Source organism: Astyanax mexicanus, chromosome 9 (genome assembly GCF_023375975.1).
Source record: "Astyanax mexicanus isolate ESR-SI-001 chromosome 9, AstMex3_surface, whole genome shotgun sequence".
Classification (NCBI taxonomy): Eukaryota; Metazoa; Chordata; class Actinopteri; order Characiformes; family Acestrorhamphidae; genus Astyanax; species Astyanax mexicanus.
In genome coordinates, this window is record NC_064416.1 from 36,811,284 (window position 1) to 36,826,282 (window position 14,999).

The following is a 14,999-nucleotide window of genomic DNA, read 5'->3' on the forward strand; positions in this document are numbered from 1 at the left end:
CATTTTTAAGCCATGGCTGCGGTTTGTTTGAGCTAATGGCTCGAGATGTAAGAGGACAGAGGTTGTCCAAACAGGAGCTTAGTGTGGAGCAGAGAGTGTCAGTGGCATCATTTACATTGAGTGATGAAAATGAGCCTGGTGGAGGCATATTGTCAGTCACCAGCGAGGAGTACTGGTCTGCTGAGAGATCTCGAAGATTTCGGCGGAACGAGACCATAGTAGGAGTAGCTGTGGGTTTATTTGAAATATGAACATTGAGTTTCATAAAGTAGTGATCTGAGACTCGCTCGGTGGACTCGCGCAGGTAGACTCGCAGGTCTTTACCCGCGTTGGTCTTCATCCGAGAGGGTCTTCACACAACAGCTGACGCCTTCGGCTGACGCCTCGGCGAGTGTGAGTGACGAAATAGGATTCTAGATTGCGCACAGCTGCGGGCGATATAGGAAATCAGCGCCACCAGACTGTCTTTTAAAGCCGTGAGTAACGCCCCCGAGGTCTGCAAACAGAGAAAGTGTGAAAGAGGGGGTTTGCCACGCCCCGCTCAAGTGAGAATCGCCCAACCTTGTCCGAAAAAGCGCGCTGAAAAGCGCGTTTGCTGTTGCTGCTACAGCGTATCTGAAGTGAAAGTAAAGTAAAAAAAGTAAAAGAGCAGTCTGGTGTAGCTTGAAGTTCCTGCTAGCCCTGCTAGTGTGCCCTTGTCTAGCTAGCTAAATCTTGGCAACTACATTAGATCATATCATCTCTGCACCGTGATGCTTTTAAAACGTTATACACTCTGGGCTCACATTAAGACCCTGCCTGTACCATCTAGTGGTAACATGACAACACTACATACAACTGATTAAAAACAAGATGACAGGAATCCCAGTCAAAAGTTTCTACAGCCAGTTCAGGCAGAAACATGGTTCAAATAAAAATTTGAATCCAATTTTATGTTTGAAGCTAGTTTATTTACTTACTGTAGATAGATAAACATTTGTTTTTGGACTAATTGAGATCCTTCTTATCTCAAAGGATATATTTTTTACATTTTAAAATGAGATAATGTCCCTATATAAGGACATTGTTTTTTTTGTTGCAAAAATAACTTCCTGGATAAAGACAAAGTTTAGTCAAATACGTAGCTAAGAGAAATTATAAATGCACTTCAAGCAAACATCTGGGTCTCAGGAGGTTATAGAATTGCTCAAGGAACCCTTTAAGGCACCTACTAGGAAAATAATAGGAAATAAGAATAGGAAGTTGTGATTTGTGAAGATCTACTTCAGCATGGATGGGTAAACATATCTTAACTTCCTCAGGAAGCATGATGTTCAAGTGGATTGCCTCTTATGAAGTCATCACACGTTCCCTTTATCCATTTATTTCCAGTGGTCATAGGCCTTCAGGTGACAGCTCATCCTACCAGGTTTACAGGATGTCCACAAACGGGTAAAACCCCTTTTGACTGTCGTATGAAGAGTTTGGCCTCAGGGTTTCCTATCAAGTTAAGAACATGTGTTGAAGCCGCTGTGTTCACTTTGTGCCTGCTCTGTAACCGTCTCCTCACACCTCTAATGGGCTGGAAAATTAGTGTAAATAGCCTGCGGTGCTCCGCAGCTCCAATCCTGCTCTGGTAATGCCTGGTAATCTCTCACATGACCTCCCATTGCTCTCTGCACATCCCATTATGCATGTCTGCTGCCACTTTGCAAGCCTTCATTAAAATCTTTTTGTTTTAATTCTATTTTTTTACAGTGTGGTCTGATTGTTACTTTATTTGAGTAATATATTATTGTTCACATTGGTGCTTTTTGCAATCTTAATCCTGACAGCATGCTAAACAGATGTGCATGAGACTCTTTGTTCTGTCTAATTGTGACAAGACCCTGCACTTGGGAAAAGAGTCTTCTGGGTCGGATTCGTCTGACCTGTGTCTTTCGGAGCTTATTGGCTTTCATTAGAGTCTGTTCCTCAGAAAAAACAGCAATGCCAGTAAGGTGGAACTCGGTGTTCCCATCATCCCATAACTTGCTCATTGTTTCTAAGAAACAACATGTGGAAGTTTACTGTAATCACCAGATGGAGAAGTGACACATCCAACCCAATTACTGTAACTCATTAAACTTGGCTAGTCTTTCCCCAGAGAAGCCTGGAATGATGGAAGGGTATTAAAATAAGTGGAAATTCTGACATGTGTCTTACATAATGGACAGACTGTTGCACAATTATACAGTATCGTTGTGTATACAAGCGTTCTGCATAAGATATTTAACACAACACTGCCATTCTGAAAAAGAATTTACAAATCTGCACTGTTAGACTCAAGGGGGGATAGGTTGGGTTAACAGCCTCGCTAGTGCCCCCAATGGTTATGATTAAAAAAGAGTCACTATAAAAGAGACAAAGTGCCTCATTGTCCCCTGTTTTAAGGAGAAGAAAGTGAGAGTTTCTTTACTTTCAATAAATGATTATGATATGCCCTATTGATAAAAAAGTATAATGTCTCTTAATTTATAATGTGTCTTAATTTGTAATAAATTATGATTATATACTCTCTGGATAAATCAAAATGTAGAATGTGTCTTAATGAGTGCCCTACTGCCCCTCCATCAGAAAAAAATCTGTCTTTTTTGGGAACTTAGGGGTTGCTGTTGATATATCAACAAAGAAAACTTAACTCAATTCCCATGTGATCTAACTGCATAATGTTGCCCTTTGGCAACAAATATGAAAATCCCTGTTTTAGGGAGTAAATAAAAACAAAATATTTAAACCATGCTTTAAAATAGGCTTTTAAATATAGTTCTTTACAAAAAAAAAATATATATATATATATAAGAAATAATAATATGTATAATAATAAAATGTAATAATATTTTTTTTTGTTTTTGCCTGAGGTCAACACCCTGCCATAGGGGGTTAAAAAAGTAATTCCTTGCCAAGGCTATTCATTGAATTTTGGAAAGCAGAAAAACCTAATAAATGCAAATTGGTTTTAGGTAGTAAAGATGCTAACATTTCTGTTACTGTGTGCTGACTAGTTGGTGAGCTCAGGCTAAAGTTTGTAACTGGAATTTAAAAGCTTAAAAAATATGTGTTCACTGCTGAAACATTTGATGTTGCTCTGTGTTAAGGAAATAAGTACACTTTTTCGTATATAAATAATCAAACATTTATTTTGAGAACTAAGACATTGACCCAGGACATATTGCCAAATGTATATTTGGGCATATAGACATACACACATACACAGCAGGGCAATTAAGAGAAGCTAATTTATCTGATCATTTTGGTGAAGAAAAAAAAAAAAACACTAAAAAGTGATTTTGTGTTTTAGTCAGATGAACCAGTAATATTTCATTATACTACACATTCACCAAGGCTCTTTCGTCAGTGCTGGTTTGTAAAACATATATCTTTCATATTGGGACCTGGCAGCATCTAATTGCATATCAGTTATCATCAGTGTGTTGTCTTTCCACCAAAACTATAAAAAAAAGTGATATATTGAATCTCTGTCTCAGTGTTGTATGCAGTGAGTAGGGGCGTTTCAATCGCGGTTCGATTGAGCAGGTGTGAAAACAGTAATCACACTCGAGTGCGGCTCAAAAGAACCGGAGCGAGACCACCTCCACTAGGTCCCATCCCAAATGAACTCTGTAGCGGTTCGCTTGTGGTGAGAACATAATCCAGCTTTTAAATATAGTCAATTTATTTGAGCTAAACTGCTGATAATGTGCAGTATAAACTGATGTATTAGCCAGATAACGCTAATTATCACCACTAATAATAAACGCTGTGTCCATGCACGCGCGATCACTGCTCACAGCCGTGTGACTCGACTTACTATGTCTACATCTGTGCTGCAAGTAAAAACACTGTGTTTGAAAGCATAACGTTTCAGCGTTCAGTGTTTAAGCACAGATATACACGCTGGAACCCAGAATCTTCTCACTATATTTAATTTTTCGTATATTAATATTTACTCCCACACCAGACAGCTCTGACCAATCAGAGGACACAGCCTGCTCCTGTGTTTTATTGGTGTGCGTTTTGGTGCATTTAAGTTTATGCCTGTGTGAAACCAAACCAAACAATGGAGAAAATGCTCCAAATAAACAAACTTATCAACTGATTCAGACCAATGTCACCTTTATTTTGTGTTGCTGAAATGTGACTATGTTTAGATGTGAATGTGATTTGATCTAGTGCTATAGGATTATGTTTATATTATTGTGTTGTCAGTTTTTAAATAATTAAAGCTATAGTTTTAATTGTTTCTGTGAATAAGCAGATATTTACAAAAGTAAGTTGAGAAAATGAGCAATGTTAAGTTAATTTACTACCAATTTTGTAAAAATGTCAAACTAAACTCTTTAAACCCATAATACTGGAAATAACCAGTTGGGGAAAAAAAATAAGTTAAATAAACCATAAATAAACATGTTGTCTATGTGCTTTTTCTATTAATTTGAGTTGTCAAATATTTTTTTTAGTGCATATGTACAGTAAAGTGCTTTTTCTCTGATGATTCAATAGGATTTTCCATGTTTGTCCAACCAGTGCTTTTCTCAGAGGACCCTGCTTGATATCAAGTCTCTTCCTGTCTTTCATCTCTACTCTTTCTCCCTGATTGGAGCTCCAGTTGAGATGGGTCTTACGTGAGCCTCCCTCCTTTATTGTCTCCCACCAGATATATTCTAACATGGGGCAACAATGGGAGCATTCAGAGTGACTTTACTGGGGTCTTTGTTCAGCACTGTCGGGTCAGTAATGACTATGAGGCTCTCAGAACCAGAGCGACTGCTGATAACCCACAGCACTCTCAGAACCACTGAATGAATAGGCACTCTATCAGATCAGGGCAGTGTGGAGGTGTTTAGTCTATGTCAGACAGGGACAACAGGACAAGAGGAGCATTTTTGTGCATCTGCCTGCCGTGTGGTTTTGGATGACAGTGGTGAGGGGAGTGGTGGTTGCTGGAAGAGGACGGGGAGCAGGTCCAACAGAGAGATCAAGACCAGCTTCTTCTATTTGAGTTCTCTACAAGGTTTAGAGAGGGAAAAGACCCCAATAAACCCACTCAGAAATTTATTCTAAACCTTATTGGAAATTTTGTTCACCTCTCTGATTGATAATACTGAGCGTTTCAATTTCAAATATGTGTGTAAACATTGGGAGGCAGTTCGGAACACATGGAACAATTTAAAATATTTGGTTTGGATCTTAATATTGAAAAAAATATAGAGAATAATGAGCAATAATACTGAATTAGAAAAGTGTATCCCAGTTGTTTTTTAAGCTATAGCTAAGTTGTTACTATGGTGTTGCCATGATAAACCTGCTTGTTGCTATGGTGTTGCTAAGTGGTTGTTAGGTGGTTACTTTTGTATCAGTGGTGGTTGCTATGGTCTTCCTAAGTGGATGCTGGGTGGTTGCTAAACACCTACAGCCTCAGTGGGTCTTAGTATAGATTCAACTAGTAAGTCTGAAACTATACAGAGGGATAGACCTTTATTACTCAAACATTTCTGGCAAAATATAAATATTATCTTTAATTACTGTTTTTATGATAGTTTTGGATGCATATTCCAACTTTTCATCTTTTCAATTGATGATTTCATTTTTTATCATTATTATTATGTTTTTAAAATGTTTTTATTTATTTCATTTTTATATATGTGCTTATTTTAAACACACATACAATAATTACACATTATAAACTGAAGTCCTTATGCAAAATATGTTTATTTAGATTTATTAGACATTATTGGCAGCTTTCCTTTTTTTATGCAGCAAGACATGAAATTCAGTATTTTATATTTATTCTTTCCCTCATTACAACAAATATAATAGAAAAAAAACATAAGAGTCGAACTGTATTGTATTGACATAAAATGCATAAGTATTGAACATCTGTTATATATTAATATCAAATATTGTTCAAATATATTTTAAACACTATATAAACATATACATATGTTTTCTTCTCTCAAACCATATTAATGATGACTTGGCCTTTCTCAGCAGTTGTGATCCATACCATTGAAGGGCGGGTGGTTTTATTCAAGCATATTTTCTTTTGCATTAATATCATGTTATTTGCAGTGACGTAATTTTGCTTACATTTCCTTTATGCGTATCTATGCAATTTAATTTATTTCATTCAAAAACCTTAAAGGCCCTATGCAGTTACCTTTCAAATAAAGTGTTAATGCCTGAGTTTACTTACATCCATGCCATAAAATGAATTTTAAATACATTTACCATGACTCTGTTTTACAAGACTTTATAAGACTTAGTAAATTGCACAGTTTTGATATGAGGCAGACATCTTTATATATACACTACGAGTCAAATGTTTTAGAACACCCCCCTTTTTCCAGTGATTTTTGCCATTTAATTTCTTTAGGCCAAGTCAATAACTGGAAATGGTACAAAATCCAGTATACGAAATTTAGCAGTACTGCCAGAGCATTTAAGGGAAAAAACAAACTAAAAGCTGAAAAAAATAATGTAAAATGTTGGAAAAACAGCTGGTAAGTAACAACTGAAATAAACTGAACTCTAAAACTAGTCAACTTTAACTCTTTTCTTTTGAGAAATTACAGAAGAAGCCAAAGACAATGGTGAGTTATGTTTCCTACACCTTCTAAAGGCTCTTGGAAACTGGAGAAAACTGGTACAGGAAGAGGTCTGGCTGACCTACATGGCAACAACGCCTTTAGCTCAGCTTAACATAATTGGACTAAATCTCAATTTCAACAGTGAAGAGAAGATTTAGAGCTCTGACAGGTGAAGTGCAGTAATAAAGTCACTGCAAACAAGATGAGAAGGATGTAAAAAAACGCAGCTTGCCTGGATCATACAGCACTCCAACTGGACAATTTAAAAAACAGAGGTTTTCAAAACATTTGACCAGTAGTGTATAGTAACTATAATCATGTTTAGTTGGCTCATTCATCAACTACTGAAAGTCAGTCAGTAAAATCCCCCAACAGTCATTCATTACTTGGCCATCATGTTCTTCTTTGTATTCCTCTCTGGCCGGAATAAGATAATGTAACACTTTGGGGCAAAGATGCACAGTAGAAGTCCATAACTTGAGGCCAGGATAGCAAAGACCTCCACAGCCACAGTGTACTTCCCTGGAGAGCTGACGTATGCTGGAACAAAGGTGATCCACACAGCGCAGAAGATCAGCATGCTGAAGGTGATGAATTTGGCCTCATTGAAATTATCTGGAAGCTTCCGAGCGAAAAAGGCCAGCAGAAAGCAGACGGAAGCCAGCAGTCCGATGTAGCCCAGCACCAGGGAGAAGCCCACCACAGAGCCCACCGCACAGAGTAACACCACTCTGGCTCCAAGCTCACCTCCTGCAGTTTCTGTGGGTAGAGGTGGTGCCAGTGCCAGCCACAGCACACAGATCCCCACCTGCACCATCGTACAGAAGAAGATACCTGCTCTCTGCTGAAGAGGACCAAAGTACTTCATTAAGTTTGATCCAGGCAGAGTTGCTCTGAATGCAACCAGAACCACCACGGTCTTACTGAGCACACAGGCCAGACACACCACAAAACTGATCCCAAACAGAGTATGACGCAGCATACAGGACCAAGGAGCTGGACGGCCAATGAAAGCCAGAGCACACAGGAAACACAGCGTAAGAGACACAAGCAGCAGGAAGCTGAGCTCTGAGTTATTGGCGCGAACCAGGGGTGTATCTCGATGACGAATGAAGGCACCAAGGACACTTGTGGTAAGCACTGCCCCAGCAACAGACAGCGCAGCGAGGATGATGCCCATGTCATCTTGAAAGGAAAGGAACTCCTCTGACATTGGGATGCATTCTGTCCGATCTGTGTTGGACCAGAATCGATCTGGACATTTGGTGCATTCTGTAGAATCTGAGAAGAAACAGTCGTTGAACAGTTGTTATGCATGTGATAAATGATTTCCTTTTTGAGCTTGATTATTTCCCCTGTTTATCTGCTTAGTAGTTGTTGAAGATAAACTCGAAGAAACTGTCCTATTGTTTGAGCATTTATTTCATCATTACAAGCTTTTGTGTCTAAACTTATAAAGATCTCTGTATAACTTTTACTCATAACATTAAAAGATTCAAATGTTAAAAGCATCAATGCTACCCTGATATATTATAATACACTAAAAATATTGTAGTCTGTTTGCCAGGCATAACACCCTACACAATTATTTATTTAATTAATTCTCCCTCCCGAAAATACAGAAAAACACCAGCATTTATTATTTTTTTTATATCATGATTGCGGTAATGATTAATCACAGAATTTTCTAACATTGTCCAACACTGAACATTTTATTTAGATTTCATTACCCCATTATTAAAAACTTTAGTCTTAACAAGAAGAAAATTTTGATTAATCATGATTAGACACCACTCATTTTAATTTTGATAGTGTGTCTCTATAATTACAACCCAGCTGAACAACTCTTAACAACTGGGAGAAAGTAATGACATGTAACAGCTCAGTCCCACATCCTTAGCATTTAGAATTAAACATGCTCTTTTTTCAAGGTTTTTACCCAAGATTTCAAGGATTTCACCCAAGATTTCAAGGATTTTACTCAACCCATTGCCTGTTTTCATAGCTGAATGAAGTTTAGGACCAGCAGGTTCCAAGACAGCTTCTTCCCTCAGGTCAGCTGGTTTCTGAACAGCCAATAGCAGTGTTCAGTCCACTGTCCAGCATAAACTCTTTTTAACTCTCTCTCTCTACTAAGATAGTACTTCTCTAACAAACTTAATCTGGACTCTTGCATAGTTTACTTTCGCTTATTTTACCTACTTAGTTACTTACTTTAAAGTCACACTGCAACCAAGACTTTTACCCCTACTTATATTGTCACATACTTTTGGAATTATATATTATACGGTGTGTATGTCTATATGTACATACTGTATGTAAACAACTGTATATTTGCAGTTATATATCAATACCTTCAATAATGCAGTGCTATACTTATGTATAGTGCAAATTATATGTTTATATGTTTTTTGTGCATTCTGCTCTTATGATGGATCTAGCACATCCATTTTTTACTTACATGTACACCTATGTTACTGTAATATGACAGTAAAATTATTCAATTTGATTTAATTTGATTTGATTTAAGAGTACTTATACATTACCAGTAGCATTGCTGATCTCCCCTTTAGCACAGGGTATACAGTCGTAGCAGCAGATTGGCTTTCCTTTCTGCACAGCCTTCCTGGAGCCCGGGGGACAGCTCTCACTGCACACAGACACCGGCACCTCAATAGCAAAAGAAGAAGAAGAAGAAGAAGAAGAAGTCTCTGTCAACTTTACAGAAGTTTGTATTACTAGCAGAGGGGGCAGGAAAAGGACAGATAGCTTTATTTAGCTATTCCACAAGCATGTGCTCCTATTCCTTTCTTTTTCATGTTTAAGATAAATAGACATGCACAAACACAGGCTTATAACTACAGCGTACCTCTCCCACACTAGACAGGCACTCAACACTGGGATGCTATCTCTATCTGTTTCCTCTACAGGGATGATAATTAGGTTTCCTCAGGCGGTACCCTTATAGAGTCTCTCTCTCTCTCTCTGTGTTATGAGAAGGCCAGTTTAACACAAACAATTCTTTTGTTCCTTCTGAGCTTACTGATGAGTTTCTCTCTCTCTCTCTCTCTCTTTCTTTCTTTCTTCCTGGCTCTAAACCACAACTCGGCTCTGCTGGTCCCCCAGAGCTCAGATATGTGAAAAATGTGTCTACATAAATACAAGGCACTTCTCAAGGAAGTGTCAGTGACACTTTAGCTTTGGATTTAAAACTTACCAAGAAGCAGCACATTCTCAATTCTCAGAAATCTCACCTCATTATTCCAGCCTCCTCCCCAGACCACTTTTCCGAAGTCCATCTGGAAGTCTTGCTTTGGTCCTCTCGCCGCATCAAACTGCCCAACCTGAACAAACTCCACTTTCCCTTCAGCTCCCATGTGCCAATTAATGATGTCATATGAGGCAGATGGGTCCCCGTTTTCATCGAAGTAGACCAGTTCACCTTGTGGTGTTGTGAACTTTACTGTCTTTAGGTAGTGTACAAGCTTCCAACAAACAAAAATTATAGAATTAAACAATACAGTATGGGAAACATCCATTACAGAAGGCTTTCGACATTAGAAATGTGTTTTACTGTCTACGTTTAGCACAAATTATAATGTAGAAAAAAATTCAAAGACTACTCAAGTAGGTATTCATACATTACCTGTTTGGGTCGTACTGGATTGATATCAGGACACTCCCCATTCTCAAAAGGCCCTTTGCCAGGCTGGCAAGCCAACATGTCATGAATGGCATTGGCTATAGCATATACAGCCTTATAAACATTATAGTTGATATCGGAGTAGACCTCCCCTTGTTCCTCCACTTTCTCCAAGCCTGTGCACATCGGTCTTGGTGGTCCAGACTGGGTTTCCCCCCCAAATCTGCACCCAAACAGTTCCTCCCAAACACTCTGCACCAATGGATCATTAAGATGCTGTGGGTCAGGACTCAGTTGAGTCAGATAGAAGCCCAAACCTTGGATGTCAACCCTGCGCAAGGCAAAGCCTAGAGTGCCTGCCAAGCAATTTGCACTCAAAGCAGAGTGCTGGCTGGAGGTGCTCCAGGCTTCAGTAGCAATCCATTGCCTGTCAGTCACATTCTGCCTCACAACCTCCTTCAGCAAGACTTCCATGTCTGGGCTAATGGCAAAACTCACTACTACCATCGCACTGGAACTCTGGATTCTTTCCACAATTCTTCTGATCCTGATCTCTGCAAAAGACTTGGGAATGACCTCGATGTATTCCACACACACACCTGAATCTTTGAGCTCCTGCAGCAGAAGTTGTACGCCACTTTTCCCATAGGCATCATCTCCAGAGATAACCCCAACCCAGGACCATTTCATCAATCGTAGGAGACGGGCCATGGCTTTAGCCTGGAAGGCATCACTTGGAACAGTGCGAAAGAAGGTGGGGAACCTGGTTCGGTCACTGAGACATGCACAGGATGCAAAGTAGCTGACCTAAAAGCACACAAAGACCACAGAGAAACAACTCAAAGAAATAACATTTGATCAGTTTCAGAATTTACCACTTTCAATTTTTGATGAACAGATTAAGATTAAGGGGTTGACTTGAAGATGTACCATTGGGATGCCAAAAACACCCAGCGTATCAGCCACCACGATCGAAGCAGAGGAACGGGCATCACCAATAATTATGGGTACATTTGGAGCCATGGTACACTGTTCTCCAGACACTGTCTCCTCCATCCCTGTCACTAGCGACAAAGCAGCCCTCAGGGTGCTTCCCTCAGTCAGGCAAGTGTCTGCAGCCAAGTATCCCAGTGTGAGATTGGGCAACAGGGACTGGTCCCGGTTTATTTCCTCCACAGTAAAGATCATCGACTGAAGCCAACGGTATGAGCGCAAATCAGCACTAAAGCACAGAGAGATCAAGGCTTAATACAAGAAAATAAAAGAATATATATACAAAAAAACAATTAACTTCACACCCACCTTTGACACCGGCCTTCCTGCACTCTTTCTATAAAAGCATGGTCAGGTTCAGGACCTGCAAAATGAACAGGGAATAGACCCCCAATAATGACATCGCCCTTCTTATACAGACTTCCAGGGACAGACCTGCTCTGCAGATTACAGGGGATTTGCAAAGAGCATACACACACTGTCACTGCAAGAAGTCCCAGAATCCACAGCCATGCATCCACAGCCATTACCTGAAAATATAGAGAGTGATAAAGTGAAAGGTACATGGATTTTTGGGGGCTCACATCTCTTCCTGAAGAGAGAAAGAGGGAGAGAGAGAAGGGAGTGGTAGGAAGCTTCGCTTTAGTAGTGGAAAACTTGCCCAGAGCAAAAAAACATTTGGCGTAATTGGACGAAGTCCTGGTGGACCTGGAGTAATTTTCTAGGCCCTGCATAACAACTGAGCAAAGTGTATTATTTATGCAACATCATATTACACACAGTCAACAGGATGCTTTTGCATTTTGTACGGAAAAAACACGGTTCCAAAAATAGTCTTAACGACACTATTAGTGTACCATGCTCCATTTTACAGTGAGGTGCCAATTTGGGCCAACTTTATTTTTAAGGGGTAATACAAAGATTGCAAAAACAACAACAACAACAAAAAAAAGTTGCATCCAAAAGAAATCAACTAACAGGAATGAAACTTGGTGGGTATTCATGCCAGACATTAATGAAGTGACTCAGAATAGCAGCTAATCATCTTCACAGACAAGTCCTGCTTTTGTCTAAGTAAAGACGACCAAAGAATTCAGTCAATGTAGAGGCAAGATGGTTGCCAAAGTTAGAGGTTTGTTGTCCTGGTGCAAGACACTATTACCTTTGTTCTTCATGACAGTCACTTTTACAACCCAACATTATGTTAATGAGGTCCTGCAAAGAGTGACCTTGCCAATCAGTGCCTCCCTGATTGAAAATGTGTTGGATGCCGTTGGACACCCTGTCAAGGTTCTACTGCTAACATAAACAGTATAAAAACTTTGTATTAAAGCTGTATGGGATGGATAATTCAAGGATTACATTAGGAACCTCTACTCCTTTTTAGAAATGTGTTAAACACTGCTTCTGCAGTTGTAGCTCAATACACACGAACAAGATTTGGCCATATCAGTCTTAACTTTCACTAATTTATTGTTCATGTAGCTTTTATCTTCCATCAGAATAGCAGAATAGCAATCAAACACTGGGTGCAGCAATTTTTTTCACCAATTTTTCAACAGATTGGTGTACAACAATTGCTTTATGGGTTAGATGTACTAATTGTGGGTGTATGTTGTTCACGAAAGTAAGAGCACTCCTCAATCTTTACCCACAGGGAAACAAAGACAATTAAATCAAATTAACCAATCTGTGACATCAGGGTTAATCACTCTGTTTTTCCACAGCTGTGAGTTCATAATCTCTTTTGTCCTCAACACTTTTACCCTCTTTTGAGACACGCAACACACTGAGCACCATCACAGCTACATCTACAATATCAACTTGAGACCTTGTGCTCATTTTATGGAGCAATCTGGTTCAAAAGAGTTCTTAGACGACCTTCACATCTAAAAGGAAGCTTCAGATCCAGAGCATACTGTGCTAGTGTGCTATCTACGGCATTGTTAATGAAGTGGGACCCCTCTGAATAGGGAAGGTAAGAGCGAGGGAGAAAAAGAAGAGGACGGGTTGGTTCTTTTTTTGTAGCTTCTACTCTTGCAGAAAATTGGGCTCCTGATTGTAGTGCTCTCTCAGGTAATTACACACTAACTAGGCTCTCCACTGATCTCCACTTGAATCAATTTGGTGAGAGGAACTAACTTTAATTTAGCGTTACCCTTAGAAGCACAAGATAGGAGAATGACTCAGGATAGTGTCAAGTTCTTTTACCTGATTTACCTGATTTCTTTTACAGTCATACAAAATAAAATCTATAGCAGGGGTCAGAAATAGGCTGCCCACCGGCCAGATGTGGCCCACAAGCATGAAACATCTGACCTTTAAGGTTGTTTAAACTTCATTATAAACGATAATGAAAACAATAAAGAGTAAAATGCTTCTCTGGCAAGCTTCTGTTTACATTCCTCCCCTGTCTCTCTGTCACGCTTTAGTCACGTAACTTTAGTTTTGGCCCGTTCTTGGGCTCCCTATAAGGGTGTTTTTTTTCCAGTCATGTCCCAATTCACTAGCTAGGAAAGCAGTAGTGTATTGGACCGCGACCCTGGCGACACGGGTTCGATCTCACATGAGGAACGTGTGTTCATTTATTTATTTTTTCCTTTCTTCTTGGGTTTCCCTGCTTTGAGATCAACTGTTCAGCAATTGGGTTCAACAACAATCTGGGCTGCAGAGCTACTAGTCTGTATCACTCTATCCGATTACACTTTATTTTCCAAAAAAATATTTTTTTTGTGGCACACCAAATAATGGCTTGGAAAATAGCTGGTTCAGGGCCAAAATTAATTGCCAACCCCTGGTCTATAGTTTCCCGGACAGGGGTTAAGCCTAGTCCTAGACTACATGTCTCTTTCAATGCAAAATATCCGGGCTTTACAGTTCTGTATAGTTCTTGGTGAAACGTAATTCTTGTCCAGTAAACCAACCTTCTAAGAGACATTAATTCAACCTGTCAATTTCTCTCTTTGAGTTTTACATGTTGGACAGATCATGCTTTGCTCTGCAATTTTTTTAGTCTCTTGGGAACATTTAATTTCAGTGATCTGTTTAGTAGAGGTGTACGAAAACAAACAAAATTAAACACTTGGCCACAATTAGAATATTGAAAATTCGAATATTGAATCCATGTTTTTTTTACAGGTAATGTTTTCATTTTTTTTTACACTAAACAAATTAAATTGCCTAAATATACAGATCCAAAAAAAATACTTAAAAAAGATCAGTTTCTCTGATTTTACTGTTTAGTGGTATACATTTAAGAAAAAAAATAACATTGCTGTTTTATTTTATAAACTACTGACAACAATTATCCTGAAGTTTAAAAAAAAATAGTGTTATTTAGATTAATTTACTTTAGCAGTGCTATTTCAGTCATAATTGTAGCTCAGCTGTGCTATTTGAATGACCAACATTTACACACATTTGTTTTTTGGTAAACAAATAAACACTAAGGTGAAATTAGCTCTAAAGTGATTATCCTAGCCCTGTACAGCTTGTATCCCTCAGCTTGAATCAGACAGTTTCTAAAATGGTAGTAAACTGCTCCTGCTACTTATAAAGTACCCTGTCCCTTCATTAGAGGAACCTCTGGAATAGGATATTAAACATGAAACAAGTCATTGTTTTTGTTTTGGTAGTTTCGGTTGCCAAATACATGCTGGATCCTTACTGTTTAGCATCCAAAAACTATTTACTTTCTTAATTCTGTTATTGAGTTGATATTCTGGCCTCTGCTCTATCATGCTCTGCAAGTTATC

General features: G+C 38.9%; 1 protein-coding gene across 1 annotated transcript; it reads right to left on the bottom strand.

Moving 5' to 3' along the window:
- Positions 1-5,732: 5,732 nt before the first annotated feature.
- On the bottom strand, positions 5,733-11,943 carry LOC103042190 (extracellular calcium-sensing receptor-like). The gene is made up of 6 exons (XM_022667310.2): positions 11,554-11,943; positions 11,182-11,473; positions 10,255-11,058; positions 9,863-10,093; positions 9,155-9,278; positions 5,733-7,889 (listed from the first exon to the last, which is right to left on the bottom strand). The coding sequence occupies exons 1-6, from the start codon at positions 11,808-11,810 to the stop codon at positions 6,991-6,993; spliced, it is 2,607 nt and encodes an 868-aa protein (XP_022523031.2). The 5' UTR covers positions 11,811-11,943; the 3' UTR covers positions 5,733-6,990.
- Positions 11,944-14,999: the final 3,056 nt, after the last annotated feature.

Bases quoted from the DNA above. Each gene is read 5' to 3' on its own strand.
- LOC103042190 (XM_022667310.2), bottom strand. From the start codon at position 11,810: ATGTACCTTTCACTTTATCACTCTCTATATTTTCAGGTAATGGCTGTG. The intron at 11,474-11,553 runs GTGGGTGTGAAG...TCTGTGCTTTAG, and splicing joins CAGGAAGGCCGGTGTCAAAG to TGCTGATTTGCGCTCATACC. The intron at 9,279-9,862 runs GTGAGATTTCTG...TTTGCTATTGAG, and splicing joins GAGGAGGCTGGAATAATGAG to GTGCCGGTGTCTGTGTGCAG.